General features: G+C 37.9%; 1 protein-coding gene across 9 annotated transcripts in view; it reads left to right on the forward strand.

Moving 5' to 3' along the window:
- The window catches only part of Unc5d (unc-5 netrin receptor D), a 519,921-nt gene that overhangs the window by 272,975 nt on the left and 225,764 nt on the right, over window positions 1–21,182 (forward strand). For all 9 annotated transcript variants that reach the window (XM_005066591.4, XM_013110828.3, XM_005066592.4 and 6 more), the window contains exon 2: window positions 18,351–18,569. In XM_005066591.4, the coding sequence (XP_005066648.1) occupies window positions 18,351–18,569 (219 nt within the window). The remainder of the gene's footprint in view (window positions 1–18,350; window positions 18,570–21,182) is intronic.

Raw genomic sequence — 21,182 nt, forward strand, 5'->3', positions numbered from 1 at the left:
GGGTTACATACTCATAGGTTACACCACATGGTAAGGAGGAAATGAGTGTCATGTAAATCAGAAAAAGTAGCAAGAGCATGCAGGTATCACCATGGAGGTTCAGAGAGGGTATCACACCTAACTTTAGAGATGGGAGATTCTGTGATTGACTGTTTTCTATTATGATGTTTGATCTCCAGCACTATATATATGCAAAGGCTATCATGAAAGCATCAAGCCACCAATACTTCTCAATGACCACTGAATGTAGCTCTCTTAACTTGTGCAACTTGTGTTAAGGCAGCACTCTATGTTCATGCCGTTTGTTTCCTGGAGCGATTGCTAGGGAGAGAGAAAGGACAACACCACAGAGTGACCCCACATAGCATACCCAGAACATCAGTGAGTCCGGGGTTGGGTAATCCTTAAGTGGTTTATATTAGAAAAAGAAGACAAGGAAATGTTCTTCTCTGAAAATAAGGATTTTCCTCATCTTCGAGAGAATAAATAGAAGAATACAGTTCAAATGTGGGAGAAAGGACAAAATGACGTAGTGGAATAGAGAAACTACTTTATTGAAAATGAATATGGGACTTCCACTGTTAACTGTGTTTTCCTACAATGCTAATGCCCTTTAACTCTGTGGGTATCAAGATAAATCTTCTATCCAATGAGGACATTTATGTAGTAAGATGTTTCCTTATTAGTCGAAAAGCATGTAAAACTCTATGATATTGGGCTATCTGATATTACAGAGAAAATGGCAGGAAGGCCATAAAAGTATGACTGAACAGCTTACCCAGTCACATGAATAACATAAAAGTATGACTCCACAGATGAACTAATGGAAGCAGTACCACAGCTGAAAATGTCCACTTTTACTCTTCCCCATAATCTTCCCCATCACATGTGGTCACCAGTTCCCTGAATGCTTTGGTTGGTCAGAATTCCATGAATCCCTATTAGAATATGGTTTTAGTTAATTCTAAAGTAAATATTTAAAACAGTCTACTCTGAGAATGTTTTCAGGATAAATTATTGATGAGTCATGAGAAACCTCCCCTTATACCTTGAGGTCTGTAGCCTCACCTGAGGAATAGAATTTCTGATAAGGTGTATTCCCAGTTGGTAGCACTCTGGTCCTGATGAACTGCGCTGTGTGGCCAGAGCTTAACTCCCTTGAGAGGGGATGCTTCTGTTGCCCTGTGATCAGCAGCCCTGACCAAACTCTAGAAGTTGGTGAAGAAGCTCACAATGAGCTTGTTATCTCAACACTTCTGGAAATGTCCTCAGATTTTTTATTTCCATGAACTATTTGGGCAGAGAGTAAATCTCATCTTTCATGAAAGAAATAGTTTCAGGAAACATTGGGTTTTAATGTGTCACCTTTAAAGTTTTTTTTAACCAACCCAGTCTTAACTTCTTTGTCCATCAGTTCTCTTTTTCTGACACTGGATTCCAGGAGTTCAGTTCAGTGTTTGAGGGTATCTGCCTCTGCTTTTATCAGTCGCTGGATGAAGGTTCTGTTTCCTTGACTCTCTGGCAGCAGGAGTTTATGCTGGCACTCCCTGCTTCATGTCTAAAGTCCATAAATGAATGAGTAGATACCATGTTTCTCTTTTGTGACTGGATGACTTCACTCAGTATGGTTTCTTCTAGTGCCATCCATTTGCCTTCAAATTTTATGTTTCCGATTTTTTTTTCCTGCTCAATAGTACTGCTACATTTTGTAAATGTACAATATTTTCTCTATCCACTCTTCATTTGAGGGACATTTAGGTTGCTTCCAGGTTCTGCCTATTACAAATAATGCTGCTATGAACACAGTGGAACAGACATCCTTGTTGTGTGAATGTGCATTTTTTGGGTATATGCCTAAGAGTGGAATTGCTGGGTCTTGTGGTAGACTGATTCCCATTTTCCTGAGGAATCTCCATATTGATTTCCAAAGTGCCTGTATAAGTCGGCACTCCCACCAGCAGTGGAGGAGTGTTCCCCTTTCTCCACATCCTCTCCAGCATAAGCTGTTGCTGTAATTTGAGTTTTTGATTTTAGCCATTCTGATAGGAGTGAGATGGTATCTCAAACTTGTTTTGATTTGCATTTCCCAGAAGGATAGGGATGTTGAACACTTTCTCAAGTGTCACTCAGCCATTTTAGACACCTCTACTGAGAATTCTCTACTTAGTTCTGTACCCCACTGTTTGATTGAACCCTTTGGTGTTTTGGAGACTTGCTTCTTGAATTCTTGTTTTGTTCTTCACTTGAATCTTGGTGTTATGTGGTAGACTAGATTCTATTAGGTGACATGTTTCTAATCAGCTAACTTCAGCTCCACAAATAACTGCATAAATGTAGACAAACCATGTGAATTCTGATAGGCACATACATTATCTATACAGATCTAGAACATTAAATTTCAGTGGTTACAAAGATAGAACTGCATTATTAAGCTCCTGTTGGCTTTCCCTTGGCAGATACCAAGTGCCCTTCAAAGCTTATCAAAGTAATGCCTGTACAGTGCAATACTGAATTGCACCCTTACTCTAAAGGTTTCTTAAGTCAACTTGATTGATAATATTCATCAGTGTATGATGAACTTTAGGATCTGCCAGTCTGCCATAATCAGCAGCCTAATTTGATCTGCACAAGTATTTCTCCGTCCATTTTTGTCTTTTTGTTTGTTCAGTATCCTTTTTATTTCAAGATTTTTATTCATTTTACATATCAACCACAGTTCCCCCTCCCTCCCCGCCTTAAATTCCATTTTTATTCAAAATTGCAATACAAAGAACTTATCTTGAGCAGTAAGTAATAATCGAGCACCATCTCCCAAAAAAGACCCCATTCTCTAAGGAGATAGGTGATAGGTGTGGCTACTCAAGAGAGGGTTGTGTAAATCAAGTACCACTGTAGCAATTAGAATCCCTTTTGGAACGTCTAAAGCCAGGAGAGTGTTCTGTCGACTTTTTAACTTTGTTTTTAATTGGGTAGAATAGGAACATGTTACTTCAAAGATATTTAGTTATAGTGAAGTCAGTTCAGCTATTTAAAAAGAATTTATCCTTTTTTCTCTCTGCCATGGAGTGTTCATAAAGTCTGCAAACACTGTCTGTTATTTTGTGGGTTTCCCAAATATAACTTGGATAATTATCCTCATATTTGGCTCATTAAGCTTTACATGCTTTTGTGAATCACTGAAGTATGACAGCGGCCCAGCACTTGAATGGTTTCCTAAAACATGGCGAGAAAGCCTGACTGTGTTCTAGTAATTTTACCTTCAAGTCTATAGTTGTCAATTGAGGAAATGCTCTGACATATAATTAATCTAACTGAAGTCTGGTGTATTCTTCCCTCTAATAGAAAAAAACTACAGTCTCATTTGCAACAAGCCCAGACCTTCAACTAAGCCCAGGGTCCACATTTATCTTTGAAGTTGGTGGTGTATCCTGCAGTCACAGGAAAAGCAAAACATTCTTCAGAAAGTGGCTCCTGAGTCCTTGGATGCAGGAGTTATAATACGTTAGTGGACTACCTCATCAATCTCTCCTGGTTCCCATGTATGTGGTGGGAAGCTAAGTGGATCCTTACAGCAGTGGATTCCTCTGCCAGTGTGGTAATTGTTTTAACCAGGACTATTGTGAGGCCAAGGACTACATATTTTGTTTTTACAGTGTTTACGTTTTAATCTCTCAAGAATCATCTACCAGAATTTTAAATTTAAAACGATTATTTTTTTTCTTGCATGGAGAAAATTTTTTGTTATCTAATAGAATAGAATCAGTAAGGAACGATAAATGTTTATCTACAATGGTCACCTATTCAGACCTCTCCATCCTTCCTGAACAAGTTAAAATGTAGCATATGGTTTACAAACTTGCTTCAATGGTGTTGTGTATTGATGTCTTTCACATTCTCCAATCACTTCCTATGCTCCAGGTGCTATATGGTTTTCTCTGCCCCTTTGAATGAATTCATACGGAATTATTTGTATCTGTCATTGGTCTGCTTCCACTTCTGCTTTTGTTGCGTCTTACACCAGATTTCACTCTGTACTGGAGTAGCACCTGGAAAAAAATCAGTGAAAGGAAAACACCGAGGCTGGGGATATGGCTCAGTGGTTAATAGTATTTACTGCTACTCTTCTGGAAAACCTGTGTCTGGTCCCCAGCACTCACACTGCCACTCAGTTTTCTGTAGCTCCGATTATAAAGGTTATGATACCGTCTTCGGAGCTTCATAAGCACCAGGCACACGTGGTATTCAGATATACATGTAGAAAAGTTACCCATACACATAAAATAAAAATGAAAACATAATTAGACAATTAGACGACAGCTTGTAAGTTGTACTCTGATATATTACATTGTCAAAACTATGCTATTCCTGATCCCTTCATTGCAATCCCCCCCCCGTTTCCAAACTCTTCCTGCTAGTGTCTTCCCTTATTTCATACTCCAAGTGTCGCCAGAAACACCTCTTGCTTTTTGGTAGCTTTTATGGCACCTAAGCAAGTAGGGTAACTTTCCTTTGGACTACTTATATGTGATGAAAATTACATATACATGTATAAAGCAAAGATGTTATATGTGTATTATGTAAAGACTCTTTTCCCAAAACATGGGTGTGATCTCCTCAGTCAACTTGAGCTTAAACATCAATGTATCTCCTACTGTCTAGAAGCTGGGGTGTCAAAGAACAATGGGTCAGAAGGATTACTGAAAGACCCTGCTTGCTGGCTTGCAGATGGCCATTTTCTATTGTCCTCAGTTGTGGAGAACACAGACAAATAGGAAGTTCTCTTGACCTTATCCCAATTGCTTAAACAGTCATCCTCCTGACCTAGTCCTGTTCTAGAGATCACAACTCTGAAAATTGACCTTTTGGATGTTGGATTCCCAATAAAGTTCAGTTCATATTATCCAATAATTTTTACTAAGGCTCTGCTAAAAACAGAATGTCTAAGCCTCAACTTTTCCTCTGTATTTTTCATCCCAGAAATTGTTTTACAGGTATAAAGTGGTTAGATAGCATATCTCCAGAGTTGCTATCCCCACGGTGATCTCCTTATTCTTTTTATCTGCTTCTGAGGCTACACAGCTTGGGACATCACAGTGACCTGGGGAGGAGAACGGTAGTCTTATATTTTCCACTGCTGTTTATATATTATTTAGCTGGCTACTAGATTTGCATTGCAAGCAAAGCTTGATCAAACAGTATCTTTGACACCTCTTCTGAATTCCTCCTTCAGCATTTCCCTGGAAACTATGTCTTTACCCTCTTATTTGAGATCTTTCTTTGATTCGCCCTGGAAAATATTCCTCCTAGGATTTGTCTAGCTCCTGTAGTTTTCTGCAGTCACAGGACCATTTGTGGGTCATGGTTTAGCTTGGGAAAGGAACAGCAGACCTTCTAGCCCCCAATTCTATTCTACACTATTAACTTTTAGTGTTGTCTAAACAGTAGTTCTTGGGGTCTTCATATGTAGGTACAGTCTCCATATGTAATCACACTTGTTTCTAATGTTAAATGGGACCACCTAAACCTCCTCTGAGGTCAGCCATGGATTCTGTCATTAGTCTTCCATTTGGTATCTAGTTCTTGATTATTTGAAAATAAAGACCAAATAACTAAGCTTATATATTTATAGAGAACCTTAGACAGTATCCAGTCTCATTTCTCAGTAGTCATACCTGAGACTTTTGTACTGTTATTGTTTCTCAAATTTAATATTGGGAATGACCACAAGAACTTCATTTGACCAGTACAGCATTTATTGTATCACAATAAAAAACAAATCTGAGAGACAAACCAGTGCAATCATACCAATATCTATTATTTTCTCTTCTTTCTGCTTATATAACAGGTTCACACTTAACAAGGTAATCTGTGGGTTCTCTGGCCTTACTACACATTTGTTCTGAAAGTCACCTCTAGATGTTAGCGAATGTCTCCTTCCTCCTGGGACACATTGGCCTATTTGATTGATGGTTTAATATCTTCCCTCAAAGTACCAACTAGTGCTAGCTGTTTCTTTTAATTTCAAAAACTGTTCAGTAGTAACACAGGTCATTACTGATCTCGTGACCCAGACCCTGAATGCCAACAAAATTAAGTGCTGCCTATGAGTTAAGAGATAACCTGCAGGCTACCAACCTATTGGTGATAAATGGCACACTGTAATGGCCTGAGAATCTGTACATGATTGTCTGACTCACACTCATTTCAACATGGAAGAAGGGTGCTGAGATTGCTAAATAATTAAATCACATAATGCAGTTAAACTTACTCTGTTAGAGTGATCTTTTACCCTCATTCTTCTTGATGACATTCCAAAACAGACCTCACCCCATTCCAATTAGACAAATTAGCTAATGCTAAGCTCCTAGAGTACGTGGGAGGCCTCTTGTTAGTGTTGTTCTTAGGACTTTTTGTTCGAATACTCTGTAAGTCAAATGTCTCGTTCTCAAGGTACAAGTGCGGGCTTCAAATGATGTACATTTGACTGAAACACATTACAGCAGATGCAGGTAGCCTTACTTTTCTAAGAGCAACAAGTGCTGCAGGATTGGTCATTGGGTTATCATCTTAGATGTTACGTTTTAAGGAACAAGTAGCATTTTTCCATATGTGGAATGCTCCTGAGTACGTTGGGATTTTGCAGTTTCTTTCCCTCAAACAAAGCAATTATGTACAGGATGCAGCTCTACCTGTAATCTGCCCTCCACCATTCACCCATTTCTTCTTTTGTCTTTAATGATTAATGTGCTGATTTTAATTTCTATTAAAGACTAATGCCCAGCATACAGCCTACAATATCTAAGTTCTTTTCTAGTTACATGCATAAAATGTTTACAGTAGTCCACAGCATAAATGATCCTCTTTATCTGGGAGAACATAGAGGCTAAGGCTAGGAATCTTACCCAAGATCACAAAACTACTAAGAGAGTCTGAATTTAATAATAACTCTTAACTCCAAAGCCTACATTCCTCCTGTAACCTGGCTACATCTTGATAAAAGATGTTTGAAAGAACAATATCCTTTTTCCCATAACAGTTGGCATAAATCTGTTTCTGACAGCATCTAGCATAATTTGTAAAGAAAAGTAAAGAAATTGAACCCCTTATATTGTACAAGTTCTCCATTCCAATCAGATAACTGTCAAATCAGTACACGGCTTCTATTATGGGACACTAGTGCCATGCACTATTGTCAGATTTTACAGAATACCATATCCCGAAAGGTGCAACTGTGTCTGTGTTTTCAGAAAAATAACAAAGGATTCAAAGGATTTCTTATGCGCATCAAACCTCCATTGTCATAAAGACATCTTTTCAGAAGTGACTTTGCTGTGCCAAGAAGGACATCTCATTAAGGAATGCCAGGCAGACACTTCTTTTCCCAAAATGTCCATTGATTTTTTTAAAGGGATTTATAGTGTTCTTTGTATAGAACATTCTTTTTGTCTAGAATTAGCAATCTGTGAAAAATTCTGTGACAGAGCACATGATCCTGTGATTGTGATAATGTGATAACATAGATTTCCTTTTTTGTTTATAGCTATGATAGCAGATGTTTAATGGACAGATAGGAGAAGATAATATAGCAAGGTGTTTCTGCTGTCAGGTGTCAAGTCACATTCTCCCTTGATTTTATCATATACAGATACAGTATATTCAAAAATATAAAAAAGAACATTTAATGATTAAAAATGGTCCAACATCCAAAAGAAAGTAAATGATAATCATTGACAGATGTTTTACTCTTTAATGTAGCAAGTAGTCAAGAGTTTATTACAATATTATTTTTGCTTTTACATATTAATTATTATATATCCCAAAAGTACTGTGGTTAAAACTAGTTAGAATAAAGAAAATTTGGAATTACTATTCGGTTATGGCCTGTAAACTTTTATGGTCTTCTTGGAAATAAAGTGAGCAGTATGTCCTTTGCTCTTACTACCTTATGTTTCAGTGATGATGGTCTAAAGGTTTCATCAGTTTTTTTCATTTATTTGCTTTTTGATAATTTTTAAAATATATTCAGCAAAATTGTGTTGAGTCTCAGAACTGTTTGGCCACTGGAGATATAAATAATGAACACCATTCTCACATCCTTTGCTTTCACTGATCATATTGTCTAGACTGGAGGATGATGCAGTGATACATATGAATAATTAAAGAGTAGTGTAAAGTATAGTAGAAGAAAGATAAGAGTGATGGAGCCAATACAAAAATTTTGAAGTTCAGGTAGAGGATCACTTAGAGATGCTCAACTAAGTTGAATCTGAAATTCATGAATAAGAATTAATCAACATAAGGTATATATATATATATATGTGAGAGAGAGAGAGAGAGAGAGAGAGAGAGAGAGAGAGAGAGAGAGAGAGAGAGAGAGAGAGAGAGAGTATAGAGGTTAAGCGTGCTTAAATCCCCTGAAGAACTGAAACTGTCTCTATAGTTTTCATTTGGTGAAGACTGATTGAACATGAACTTGAGAACATTTGGGCATGATGCAGGGGATATCAGCAAGAATTCAATCCTGGAAGGTCAGCTCAGTTACGTTGGAAAATAAGATTGTTAACAGAAAGGTGGTAGTGTTTAAGGAAAGAGGGGTGTGTTTGAGTTGAACTTTTGCACAGTTCGTGCTGATTTGCAGTTTATAGAAGGACTAACAGAGGGCCAACAGGAACGACGAGAGGAGATCATTACTGTAGCATGAGTAACCGAGTATGATGATGGTTGTGAGCAGAAAGAGAAGTGGATAAAGAGCTGATGCTAAGTCTGAACGATGCTTGGGAAGAAATCACTGAAGTTAGTGATGAATAGATAGAGAAGCAAAATAGACAACGATAACCATTTCCTGGATGTAGCTACGTAAATACTGAAAACTACTCTTGTGAAATTTAGTGTCTTACCATAGTATACCATAATTTTCGATACAAACCATATCATCAAATATTAATTACTATATGTGATTTTTCTGAAAATGCTTTAGATGATTATTGTTTGGGCAAAATTCTCAGTATCATACTTATACTTTGTATCACACCATCTATATCAGTTGTTTGTAGAGTGATTTTTGCAATGGATATGCATCAAAGGAATCTTTGATAAATGACCTCAACCCTGGTTCTTAGTCGGCATAAAACAAAGCAGGTGTTCCAGATTTGATCTAAGGACAAACACTACTTTATTTTTTCCCATGTCTGTGTGGCATGTAAATCATTCTGTTGAACTATGTTACACTCACTTCATCATGGGGTTAATTTCCAAACGTTGGGACTCAGTGTCCACAATCTTACTTTGTATCATGCGACCTGACCTCTGATGGAAGAAGATTTATATCAATGGGAACTGAGGGTTTGTTCCTTACACTTCAGCTTTCTCCCTTTTGCTTCTTTTTGTCATTATAAGATTGAAAGTCTCTGCTGTATTAGGACACAGAACATAAAGCAAAAAGCTCTCCTTGAAAGGTAATTTTCCAAGAACAAAAAATAAATATATGAACGCTGTTGATTGTTTGGCTTTCTGTCATTCAATGTTACATTAAAACAACATTTTTCCATAACTATGAATGGCCTCTCCCTTAAAAACTGGCAGATATAAATGCAACATGGCAATACTTTGAAAGCAAAACCTTTTCCCCAAGTCCCAGTAAGTTTTTAGATGAAGTTTCATGCTAGTCAGTTGCACACAGAGATGCACAAACAGTATTGGTTGTTGGAGAGAGCAGTAACCAGCTAAAATATTCTCTCACCTTTCTTCTGCTTACTTATCTGAAGCGATGATAAGTGTTGCAAACCACTTGATATGAATATTTTTCTGAATTTTTAGGTGGAGGGTTTCAAGTCATGGTTTCTCTGTATTGTTTTGGAGTTGGTCCTGGAACTTGCCCTGTAGGCCAGGCTAGCCTCGAACTCACAGAGATCCACCTGTGTCTGCCTCCTGAGTGCTGGGATTAATGGCATGCGCCACACCGCCTGAATTTTCATTAAGGCAGATTTATTTATTTCATCCTTGATTCATGGAATGTACAACTCTACTGTTAGCATTCTCATTGTTGTTTTTGCAGTTCTTTCTCATTGTCTTACACCTCTTCTCTGTGAGGTCATTATAAAGTTACTGTCCTCATTTGAATCCTCAGTACCTAGATAAATGATATGAATGCCAATAGATGTCTTTTGAAGAAATATATTTCTGAATAAATGAAGGGATAGCATGCTGATGGGGGAATTGTGACTATATCTTTATAAATTCTAAATTTGAATTTCCTCATTTTAGGATCTGATTAATGACTTTGGTGACCTCCTTGTACTCTGCAGAGTTGAGGATCTGCTCAATGAAACAGTATGTGAGGCTGGTAGTGTGTGAGATTAGCTGCAATGCCATGCAGAAGTCACCCAGATGCACTCATTCACATCATTTCCACTTTCATTAGATCATGAGGAGACAGCAGCCTGGTTTATGAATTAAAAACTAAAAGTAGGAACAACAGTCTGTGACTGAACAGATTGCTCAGTGGTAAAAGCCCTTGATGCCCTCTGAGAATGTAGGACCACTCAGAACCCATCTGTAACTACAGTTCCAGAGGAGCTGATGCCCTCCTCTGACCTCCACTAACATCAGGCACACACAGGCTATACTTTCATACATGCAAGTAAAACACTCATAAACATAAAATAAAAATAAATTGATCTTGTAAAAAGTTAACCTTGGACTGGGGCCTAGAAGAAGTCGTTTCATAAATTGAATCAAATATTTCGTATGCAAAATTCTGGCTGTCTCTGTCTGATTAGCCATATGGAAACAAGTCACATTTACATAAACAAAAGTGAAAACCCAGCCCTATTATGTTGTCTTTTGAATTATGTAACCTGGTGTTCTTAGTATGGTTTTCTGCTCTGGACTGTATATGCCAAGGTCCAATATACTTGCAAACCATGAAGAGAATTTAAAGTTCATTCTAAGGTAATTTGCTAAATTGACATTTCAGAGAAAGGGGTTCTTTTTTTTTTTTGACAGCTTGTGCCACAGTATCTTGTAGAAAGCTACCTTCTTTTTTTTTTAATTTTATTTTCCAGTTTAAATTTAGATAAGAATCAAGGTTGCTTCACAAGTCAGTTCCAGGTCCCTCTCCCATTCCCTCCCTTCCTCCCGTGCCCTCCCCCCCCCCGTTATCCCCTCATTTCTCCAGGGAGGGTGAGGCCCTCCATGGGGGTGTCCATAGTGTGTCATTTCATATAGGGCAGGGCCTAGACCCTTTCCCAAGAGTTCAGGGTGAGAGTGCACCTCACATTGTTCTATTGGAGTCCAAAGTCCGTGTGTATACTTGGGATGGGTACTGATCTGCTGCCCAAGGCTCAATAGATTCCCTAGGCCTCTTCACTGACACCCAGATTCAGGGGGTCTTGATCAGTCCCATGCTGGCTTCCCAGGCTAATGCCTGGGATTCAAGAGTTAACCTTTGTCTGGTCAGCTGTTTCTGGGGGTTAAACCAGCCCAGTCTTAATCCCTTTGACCATCAGTCCTCCCTCTCTGTTACTGGCTTTCTTGAGTTCAGCTCAGTACTTAACCAAGGGAGTCTGCCTCTTCTTCGATCAGCCACTAAATAAAGTGAGAAAGGGGTTCTTAATCTTTTAAAATCTCTTATTTATGTTTGTCTAGAGAAGTCAATAGTTTTGTGATATGACCAACAGGATATCCATTCTGCTTATCAAGAATTTGCCAGACACCCTTGAGGCTGATATGTTATAACATTGTTTATTTAATAAATGCTTCACTGTGTGTTTTCTGAGTTTTTTACTTGAAATAATTATATTTATGTATATACATATAAGTAGCAAAGGGTAAGAAAATTGAATAAGTGTTGCTGGAGGTTCTTTCCCAGCAGCCTGGCACTGCAGCTGCCTCAATATCAAATATGCACATACAGATTTATATTAATTATAAAACTGTTAGCTACTGACTAGCACTTTTACTGGCTATCTCTGTCTTAATTTTAACCCATAATTACTGTTATATATATTTATACATGGTCTTGGGTTACTGGAGAATACCTGGACCTGTTAATCCTTTGGTGGCCTACACAGCATCCGTCTCTGGCAAGCAACTGACTACCAGATAATTCCTCTAGTTCCACCTGTCTTCTTGCCTCATTTGCCAAACAGTGTTTTATTCATCAATGAATAAGAGAAACATATGTAGAGAAAGACATCCCCATCATATAAGCAATAATCTTATGAAGACACTGAGATGAAAACCGAAAAACTGTTGTAATTTTTAAAAAGCATGATGAGAAAGTTGCTAGCAACAGAGTTCACATGGAGTGGCTTTTTCTTAGGGGAAAGGATTAGTTAAAAAGGGGGAAGGAGGAGATTGGCCTTGGGACAGGAATGGCAGGAGAGAGGAAAAGGAAGGCAGAGAGATGGACAGAGAAGCAGAGAAAGAGGGCAGGGGAACAGACGACAGACAGATGATAGATGGAAAGAGAGTGAGATGGAAGGTGGGAAGGGACCTTTTAAAAGAGAAGGTAGTCAATATGCACAGGTGGTGATCTTAGTGGCTGCAGCTGAGAGTGTATCCTGTCACAAACCCAAGGGCAGTCCAGTACAAATGCGTGAAAACTAACACTGTTTGCAAAGAAAGCTAAAACGTTACTTGCAAAATTAAAACATAAGCATCTGGATACAGTCATTAATTGACATGAGGGGAATATAATTTTAATTTTCTTTCTGTTTCTGATTATGGTCATGATAAAAGTGATTGAAGTGGGGCTGGAGAGATGCCTCAGCTGTTGAGAGCACTAGCTGCTGCTGCAGAGGACTGGCGTTTGATACCCTTCCCATACATGCTGACTCAGAACCATCTGTAACCCCATGGACTCCTATGGTTTCTTCTGCCCTTCCCAGGCAAGATGTACATGGTACACAAACATATATGTAGGCAAGACACCTACACACATAAAACATACCTTTTGTATTTTAAAAAGTGATAGAAGCACACATAATATTGATGTAATATTTACTCATTTATAAAATTTATTATACCTTATATGCCATCCTAGAGTCTTCATCCAGTAGCTGATGGAACCAGAAACAGACACCCACAGCTAAACACTAAGCTGAACTCTGGAATCTAGTTGCAGAGAGGGAAAAATGATGAGCAAAGGGGTCAAGACCAGGCTGGAGAAACCCACAGAAACAGCTGACCTGACCAAGGGGGAACTCATGGACCCCAGACTGATGAATGGGAAACCAGCATAGTACTGTTCCACCTACCCCCACCCCGAACTAGAATGTTTGTTTGGAGGTCTGGTTAATCTATGGGGCCTTTAGTAGTGGATCAGTATTTATCCCTAGTACATGAAATGACTCTGGAAGCAAACTCCACGCAGAGGTATACTCTCTCAACCTAGACACATGGGGGAGGGTCTAGGCCCTGCTCCAAATGACATGACAGACTTTGAGGATCCCCCATGGAAGGTCTCACCCTCTCTGGGGAGCAAAAATGGGATGGGATATGGGACTTGGGGGGGCAGGAGAGAAGAGGATTTAGAGGGAATTGAGATTGACATGTAAAAAAAGCTTGTTTCTAATTTAAAGTTTAAAAAAAGGAAAAATTTATTGTATGAAAAAAGTCAACAAAAGAGGGTTTTTTTTAAGTTAAGACATGTATACATAAGGGAAAGTTGTATTGTGTATATATCACTGAGCTGAGAGTGATTTGTGTTGGATCATATTTTAATAAATAAATATATTTACTTTGAGCTAAAAACAAGAATGAACAAACAGAACCTCAGTCAGATGACTCAGGTAACATTACCCAGATGTATTTGAAACTAATACCAGTATGGTATAGAAAACAAGCTTGCTTTACAGATGGAATAGAAAATGTGAAGTATATTAAATGTAATAGCATTTCAAGGAAAGGGAATGTAACCATTTAGAATTTCTTCACCTACAGAAAGCTCTATAGATAGTGGTACTGTGTTTCATCAGTCCTGTTTTGTGATATCTATAGGCTGATATGAGTCCAATTCTATTATTTTATTTTGTATTTTAAGACAGGGTGTCATATAGCTCAGGCTGGCTCAAACTCATTGTTTTGATAAGGATTGCTTTAATGGTCTCATCTTCCAGACTCTGCCTCCCCAGGGCTTAAATAACAGATGTGTGCTAATGAAAACACTCAGTCTATCTAGTACCAGGGATCAGACCAGGGTTTCGTGCTTCATGCATGGTAAGCAAGCAAGTGAATATATCTCAAGGCCACTAATGATACAATACAAGAAAGAGTCAAACAGCTTATAGGATGATAATGCCATTGTCCCCACCCTTTTCTGAGGCTTACCAACATTTTAACAATATTCCTTGTTTTAATTGGAACTTGATTCTTAAATATGTCTGCTTAAAAGGGAATATTTGTTTTCATATGATAATGTGGAAATATCTTCATAATATTATTCTCATAGGGTGGGGTGTATGTCTGTTTATGTAAATGTGTGTGAAGACAGGAAGAGAATCCAAGGCCTTGTCTGTGTTAAGTGAGTGCTCTTTCATTTAGCTGCACCAGCTTCTGACTCATTATCTCTAGGTTTGGTGAGAATGACTCATAAGTTGAATACGTCTGGGTGATTACTTGTTTTTCTCTTGACTTTTTTTCTTATAACCTTCTCTCAACTGTGCCTGTAATGCCATCCTAACTTTCACTGCCTGATCAACTGACAGGATAAGTGTCATAGTTGATGGCAATGGTGAGGGACATACAGATCATACAGATGAAGTCTGCTTTCATATCTTCATCTTTAGATTCTGTAAATTGTATACAGTCCCCCTAAGGCTGGCAAACACTAAATGACAATATGAAACTGAACTGAAATGGAATTATTATTGGTTGGAGCTGAATTCGTAAGTTCACATTCTGAGTCTACCATTTTCTGACTGTATGGCCTCAGACAAGACATTCATTCATGCCAAGCGTTCTTGAGAATGCAAATTAGAGTAATCTGCTATGAAATATTTGATTACCCTGTGTAAATATTTGTCACTGTGAATGGTTTAATAAAAAGCAAAATGGCCAATAGCTAGACAGGAATGGAAAGGACATCTGGATAGAGAGAACTCTGGGAAGAAAAGAGGTAGAGTCATCAACAATGGAGAGGAAGCAAAATGGGCATTATAGAGTAAAAGATAACTGAGCCACATGAAAGAATGTAGATTAATAAAAACTGAGTTTATTTAAGTTATAAGAGATAGCTAAAAACAAGCCTAAACTATTCACTGAGCTTTCATAGTTAAAAACAAGTCTCTTGCCATGATTTGGGAAATGACTGTGGGGCCAATGATAGACTGTCCTACTTGGGAAATCGGTCTCAGTGATTGAGCTCTGAAGATACTGGCACTATCACCTGTAATCATGTAGTAAGCAAGTCTTAGTTTTGCTTTTTTCCCACATAGTTTCCAAGTTTTTTATCTTATCATAACATGTAGCAAAATATGACTCAGTAACTTTCAAAATGCTGTCTTCTGTTTCTGGGGATGGTGTCTGCTGGTGGTGTATAAGCTGTCAGCCATTTCTGTTCAGACTCTGTGTTCCTCCTTGATTTCCCTTGTGGCCTACCCCATAGGGAGTGAAGGGGGAAGGGCTGGTAAAAACCACAGCTTTTATCAGAGAAATAAAGGGATCTTCACAAGTTTTTGTTTATGTCTTACCATTCAAGAGTGTCTACAAAGAAGCATGACTTCCAGCATTTACCATAACCAGGATGTTGAGGAAAGCAATTGACTAGGATTTCTTACCAATATTTGACACATAAGATCTTAATTTTTTTCTGACACAAAAAAGGTAGAAGATGTACCAAGATGGCAAGTAGATTTGGTTTGAAGTACAAACGCATTGATTTAGTTTCCACAGAACTATATTGATTTGATAAAGTAATGACCTATCCCACCCTCCCACAGAACAAAATCAATAAACTTCAAAGACCCTAAAATAATTCCTACTTCCTTTCGCATTCCTTGTCATTTTCTTTCCTTCCCCAGTTTTGTGTGTACATATGTGTATGTTGTTCACATGAGTGTGCAAGCTTGTATGTATGCAAGTATGAGTGAATTTATGCCTGCATGTAGAGGATATTAATCAATCATGTATTATTCCTAAGGAGCTGCTTACTTTGTTTCTTGAGAGGTTTCTCGGTGGACTCTGGAGCTCACTGATTTAAAGCCAGTGAATCAGAGATCTGTCTGTCTCTGCCTCCCAAGTAAATTATAAATGTGTGACACTTTTAGGTGGGTTCTAGACATTGAACTCAGATCCTCATGCTTGCTTAGCAAGCATTTTATTTACTGAGCCATCTTCCTAGCCCCTTTCCTTTTTCTTGAAGAACCCCCTAATAAGTTCCTAAAGAATTTTGTTCCAAACTTCTAGGAGGACTGATCATGAGGTTCATCTTGGGAACTGAGAAGGATGACAGCCCATTTGTCTTGTGCATCTGAAATGGCAGACAGACAGGTGGGACACCAAGCCATCTGCTGGAAGAAATTAACATGGCTGGTTCTTCTTGTCCCAGGAATAGAACCTGGTCAAATGAGAAATGAAAAAATGGAGATGGGTGGGTGTCATTCAAAGGGTAGACAAGGTCAAACAACACCTCTAGCTTTCCCTCTGTACAAAGCAAGGGGAAAGGGGAAATAGCTTACACTTCACTGTCATTTACTTCAAATATTTGTTATAAATGATAGAAATACACAAATCTATACTTGTGATCTCTTAAGTTTAGATAACTACTATTCTTAAAAATTAATTGTATTTTGTGTATTAAAAGATCCTAGCTATTTTTTTCTGTGTAGGACATGAATTGAGCAATGCTTCAATGATATCTGAGATTAAATATTACATTCTCCCTTCCATTTCTGTCTCCTCTAAACATTAAGATCTACTGATTCTTAAAAGAGATCTGTGCATACCCAGAACATTTACCCTCAGGCTTCTTCATGTACTCCCCTGCTCCCTATCTCTGATGAAGGCTCAGCTGCTTTCTTTAACTAAAGGACATCTATTAAAATGGAAAGGGGGAAACCTAATAGTTTTTAGATCTCCCTGTTTTGTGTGTTGGATATTTAAAACTTGATTTATTGTATAATCTCCTTCCCGTTTTGTCATTTTACAAATGTGTTCTCAATATTTGCTTAGAGTTTGTAACATCTCCCTTGCACTTCCTTCAAATATTCATACATTGTTTGTAGGCAAAAATGTATTGGTACAAATGTATCTCTGTGTCTTTTCATTCATGCTCCCACCCTAGGTGGGGGAATGCTATGTATTCCTATCAGTTACCTTTTAATGAGCAATGAATTACTTGAACAGAGCTCAAACCTCTGTGGCAGTATCACCATTTGATGTCCATATAAAATCTTTTAATACCTTTATCATTTCCTCTAATGTATGGATTTACAAAAGCCTGTGGGGACCTGGTATCTATTGAAAATGGAATTTGGCATGAACAGTCAGTAATAAAGTAAATTAATATATGATCTATTTTATGAAAACCATTATAAATATAGTTTAACACATCGTGGGTGCACACACACGCACACACACACACACACACACAAACAAACACACACCCTCTGATATTCTATTCTGGATTCTGGAAAGGATCTCTCTTCTTACAGTTTGATTATATACATAATATATATATTATATGTTATATATTATATATCATATATAATCAACGACTATGTTGTACATTCATGAATTAAAATACTTGCCCATTTTCGAGTACTTGTTTTATGAATTTTTATTACTTCTAGTTTCTCACATAGAAATCAGCCCCTCCTTTTTAACTGTGTAGCAAGCTTCTACTATCTTAAACTCTTTGTTTAAGGCTGCCTCCCCCCTTAGGTTGACATATGTAGCAGAAAACAGTCATGTTTAGGAGAAGCTATTATAATGCTTGATTTATTTCAGTGGCAAACCTTGCTTATACTCTCTCCATTTTTTTCTCAAGGATTAAGGCAGCTTGCAATCCCCACTGACTATGAGGTAAACATTTAAAAGAATAAATTAGAGATTTGGCCCCACTGTTACTTATCTCAGTTCATTTCTCAGACACTCAGATTCTAATTGAATTTGGGAGTTATCACATTCATTGCTTTCATTTGTTCAGCAATATGTACATGCATCCCCTGGAGGCTCCTTTTTTTTCCTAGACCAACTTTTAGTAGATAACCTTAAGCAGATCTAACAGTCATGCTGTATTGACAGTATTTCAGCTCACATTTTTTTGAGCTGGTGTGGATTCATCATTGTGATGTGATTCGTGAGTCTTTGCTGCAGGCTGTGTTCTGATGTCTTCTTTGATTTTCCAGGAACCGACAATAGTGAAGTTCTCCCTGATTCCATCCCATCAGCCCCTGGAACACTGCCTCATTTTGTAGAGGAGCCTGAAGATGCCTACATCATCAAGAGCAACCCTATTGCTCTCCGATGCAAAGCAAGGCCAGCCATGCAGATATTCTTCAAGTGCAACGGCGAGTGGGTCCATCAGAATGAGCACGTCTCAGAGGAAAGTCTGGATGAGAGCTCAGGTAAGAGGTGAAGCCAACAGAAGAAAGGCGCCTAAGGCACCTCCTCAGAGGCCCATCTTGTAACTTAAGGAGGCGGGGCTTAAGCCACCTGCCATGCATTTATGTGGATGAAGTTAGACATCATTTTAGACATATAAGACAAATGATCTCATCTTTCAGCGACCTGTCAGCCCCTTTGTTATTTATTCCAGTGTAGTTCAGAGCCATTTTTCATGCTCTGTATAACTTCACACATTCTATGAAGTTCATATTCCCATTAGAAACAAAACCAGACAGTTGCTGTTTCCATTTTACAAATTCTAAATAATTTTGAGAGAAATATTAAATCTTTCATCAAAGCCATTTTAAGCAGCATCATTTCAATCACTTTTATCTCTCCTCCTGGATGTTACTCTAATGTCCTTATTCTTCACAGCTGGTGGTTTGTGAGGCTTTTTTAAAAGTTGTTTTGATTGTTCAATAGTTATATATCCAGGACTAAAGCAAAGCATTCTAGGGGGATTTCAATATGAGTAGATATTAAAATCATCTTTATTAGTATGGCTAATTTTGCTGATAAATGATGGAAATATTACCACACTCAGCTAAGGTTTACTGATAACTCTAGCTATGGAGGCCTTATCTAGACAGGCATTATTTATGTATTTACAATCATTTATTGGAGTGCATAAGATTACTGACTTCTAACAGATAAGGAATTGGAGGCTCAAAGAGAACTTACATAAAGTGCTTGTACTAGGTCTCAGTATAATACATTTGGAGGAAAAATTCAAATATTTTTAAAAGTTTAGATTTACTAATCTTATTTTATTTGAATGCTTTGCTAGCAAGCATGTGTGCATAGCATGTGCATGCCTGTTATCCTAGTCAGTCAAAAGAGGGCATCAGATCTTGTGGAACTGAAGTTAAGGATGGTTGTAAACAACCATGTGGATTCTGAGAACCAAATCAGGGTCCTCTGCAAGAGCAGTAAGTAACCTTAATCACTAAGTCATCTTCCCAGCAATCCATTACAGAGTTATTTTGCCTGGTCTTGAGACTGTTTTCCACAATAGGTGTTGGGTTGTCTTGTCCAGCCTCAATATAAGGGTGTTTGCCTTGTCTTATTTTATCCTGTTCTGTTGTGTTCAGTTGTCTCTTGGAGGTCTGCTCTCTTCTTAAGTGAAATGGGGGGAGCATGGATCTGGTGAAGGAGGAAGGTGTGGGGGCGGGGATGCTGGACAGAGTGGAAGCAAGTGGAAACTGTGCTTGGAATGTACTGTATAAGGGAAGAATCAATATTAATAAAAAAGAAATCAATAATGAATTTAACTCAAGCCTTCTTTTTATAAAAAAAGTTAAATTTTAAATCTCTGAATATAACAGAAAATCATATATGCTTTTGAACTTTATTACCCCCTCAAACAAGTTTCAGTTTGTACTGACCCTAGATTATTCTTTTTTATGAGTCCTGATTCGGTCAGTTAACTGCGTATTAGATTTTGAATAAGTCAAAAGGTCTCAGTATAATTAGAAAGTTTCAAATGAGCTCATTGTGTTAAATATAACACTGGTAGTTAGTACATTTTAGACCTTTCAGAATACTTCATGATAGGAAAGATATAGGTTAGATGGGGCATCTGTAAACATATGGAAAGCCCAAGACAAATGTTCTATCAAATATGGTGTAAGTGAAGTTTAGACGTTTTAAGAGAGGTGTATGGCACTGTGGATTCATAGAATCCCCACTGGAAATTTTATGGGAGGGACATTACTGATCCAAGTAGACATCACTGATGATGCAGTCTGAAAAGATGTGAAGCATCTTTATGCTGGAAAGATTATTAGCATTGGCCAATGGACAAAACCTTCATGTGTGCACAGTAAGAAATTTAGTTTGGCAGGGCAATGGTGCTGCATGTCTTTAATCCCAGCACTCAGGTGGCAGAAACAGGCAGATCTCTGTGAGTTCAAGACCATCCTGCTCCAAGACAGCCAGAGTTACACACAGAGAAACCCTGCCTCGAAAATCCAATAAATAAGGAAATAAATAAATAAATAGAAATTTCCTTTGTTTGAAATGTAGCCTTGTTAGTGTTAGAAATTGGCAGCTGATTGAAAACAAAATGTAGAAATGTCTAAAAGGCCATTGGGATGAGGTCTCTACTTTGGTAGAGATTTTAGTGATCATGATTATGTTGCAACAAAAAAGTGCAATGACTAGCATGAATTTTCTAGGAGTAATCATGCAGAAAGTTTGGGAATGGAAAGGAGAAGCAAAAATAGGGAAATATGGAGACTTTGATAACTTGGATAAGGACCTGGATGTCAGGTGTAAGAAGCACCTTAATAGCTATGAATTTAGGACTTTTTAATAGCATAGGACTTCAGAGTTAATTGGATAAATAAATGAACAGAGACAGATTAATATCAATTAACCTTTTCTAGAACGGTAATATAATTAATCCAAGTTACATTGACCAGGAAAATAATCCAGAGATGATTGTTGTTACAGGAAAGTGTTGACAGAGTTCAGAGAAACATGAGTATATTGGGCAATTATCAGTAAGAAATGAAGGTATAGAGATGGAGGATTTGTCAAGGCAAAGGCCTGTGGGAATAAGCAAAGCATCT

Source organism: Mesocricetus auratus, unplaced genomic scaffold (assembly GCF_017639785.1).
Source record: "Mesocricetus auratus isolate SY011 unplaced genomic scaffold, BCM_Maur_2.0 Super-Scaffold_100026, whole genome shotgun sequence".
NCBI lineage: Eukaryota > Metazoa > Chordata > Mammalia > Rodentia > Cricetidae > Mesocricetus > Mesocricetus auratus.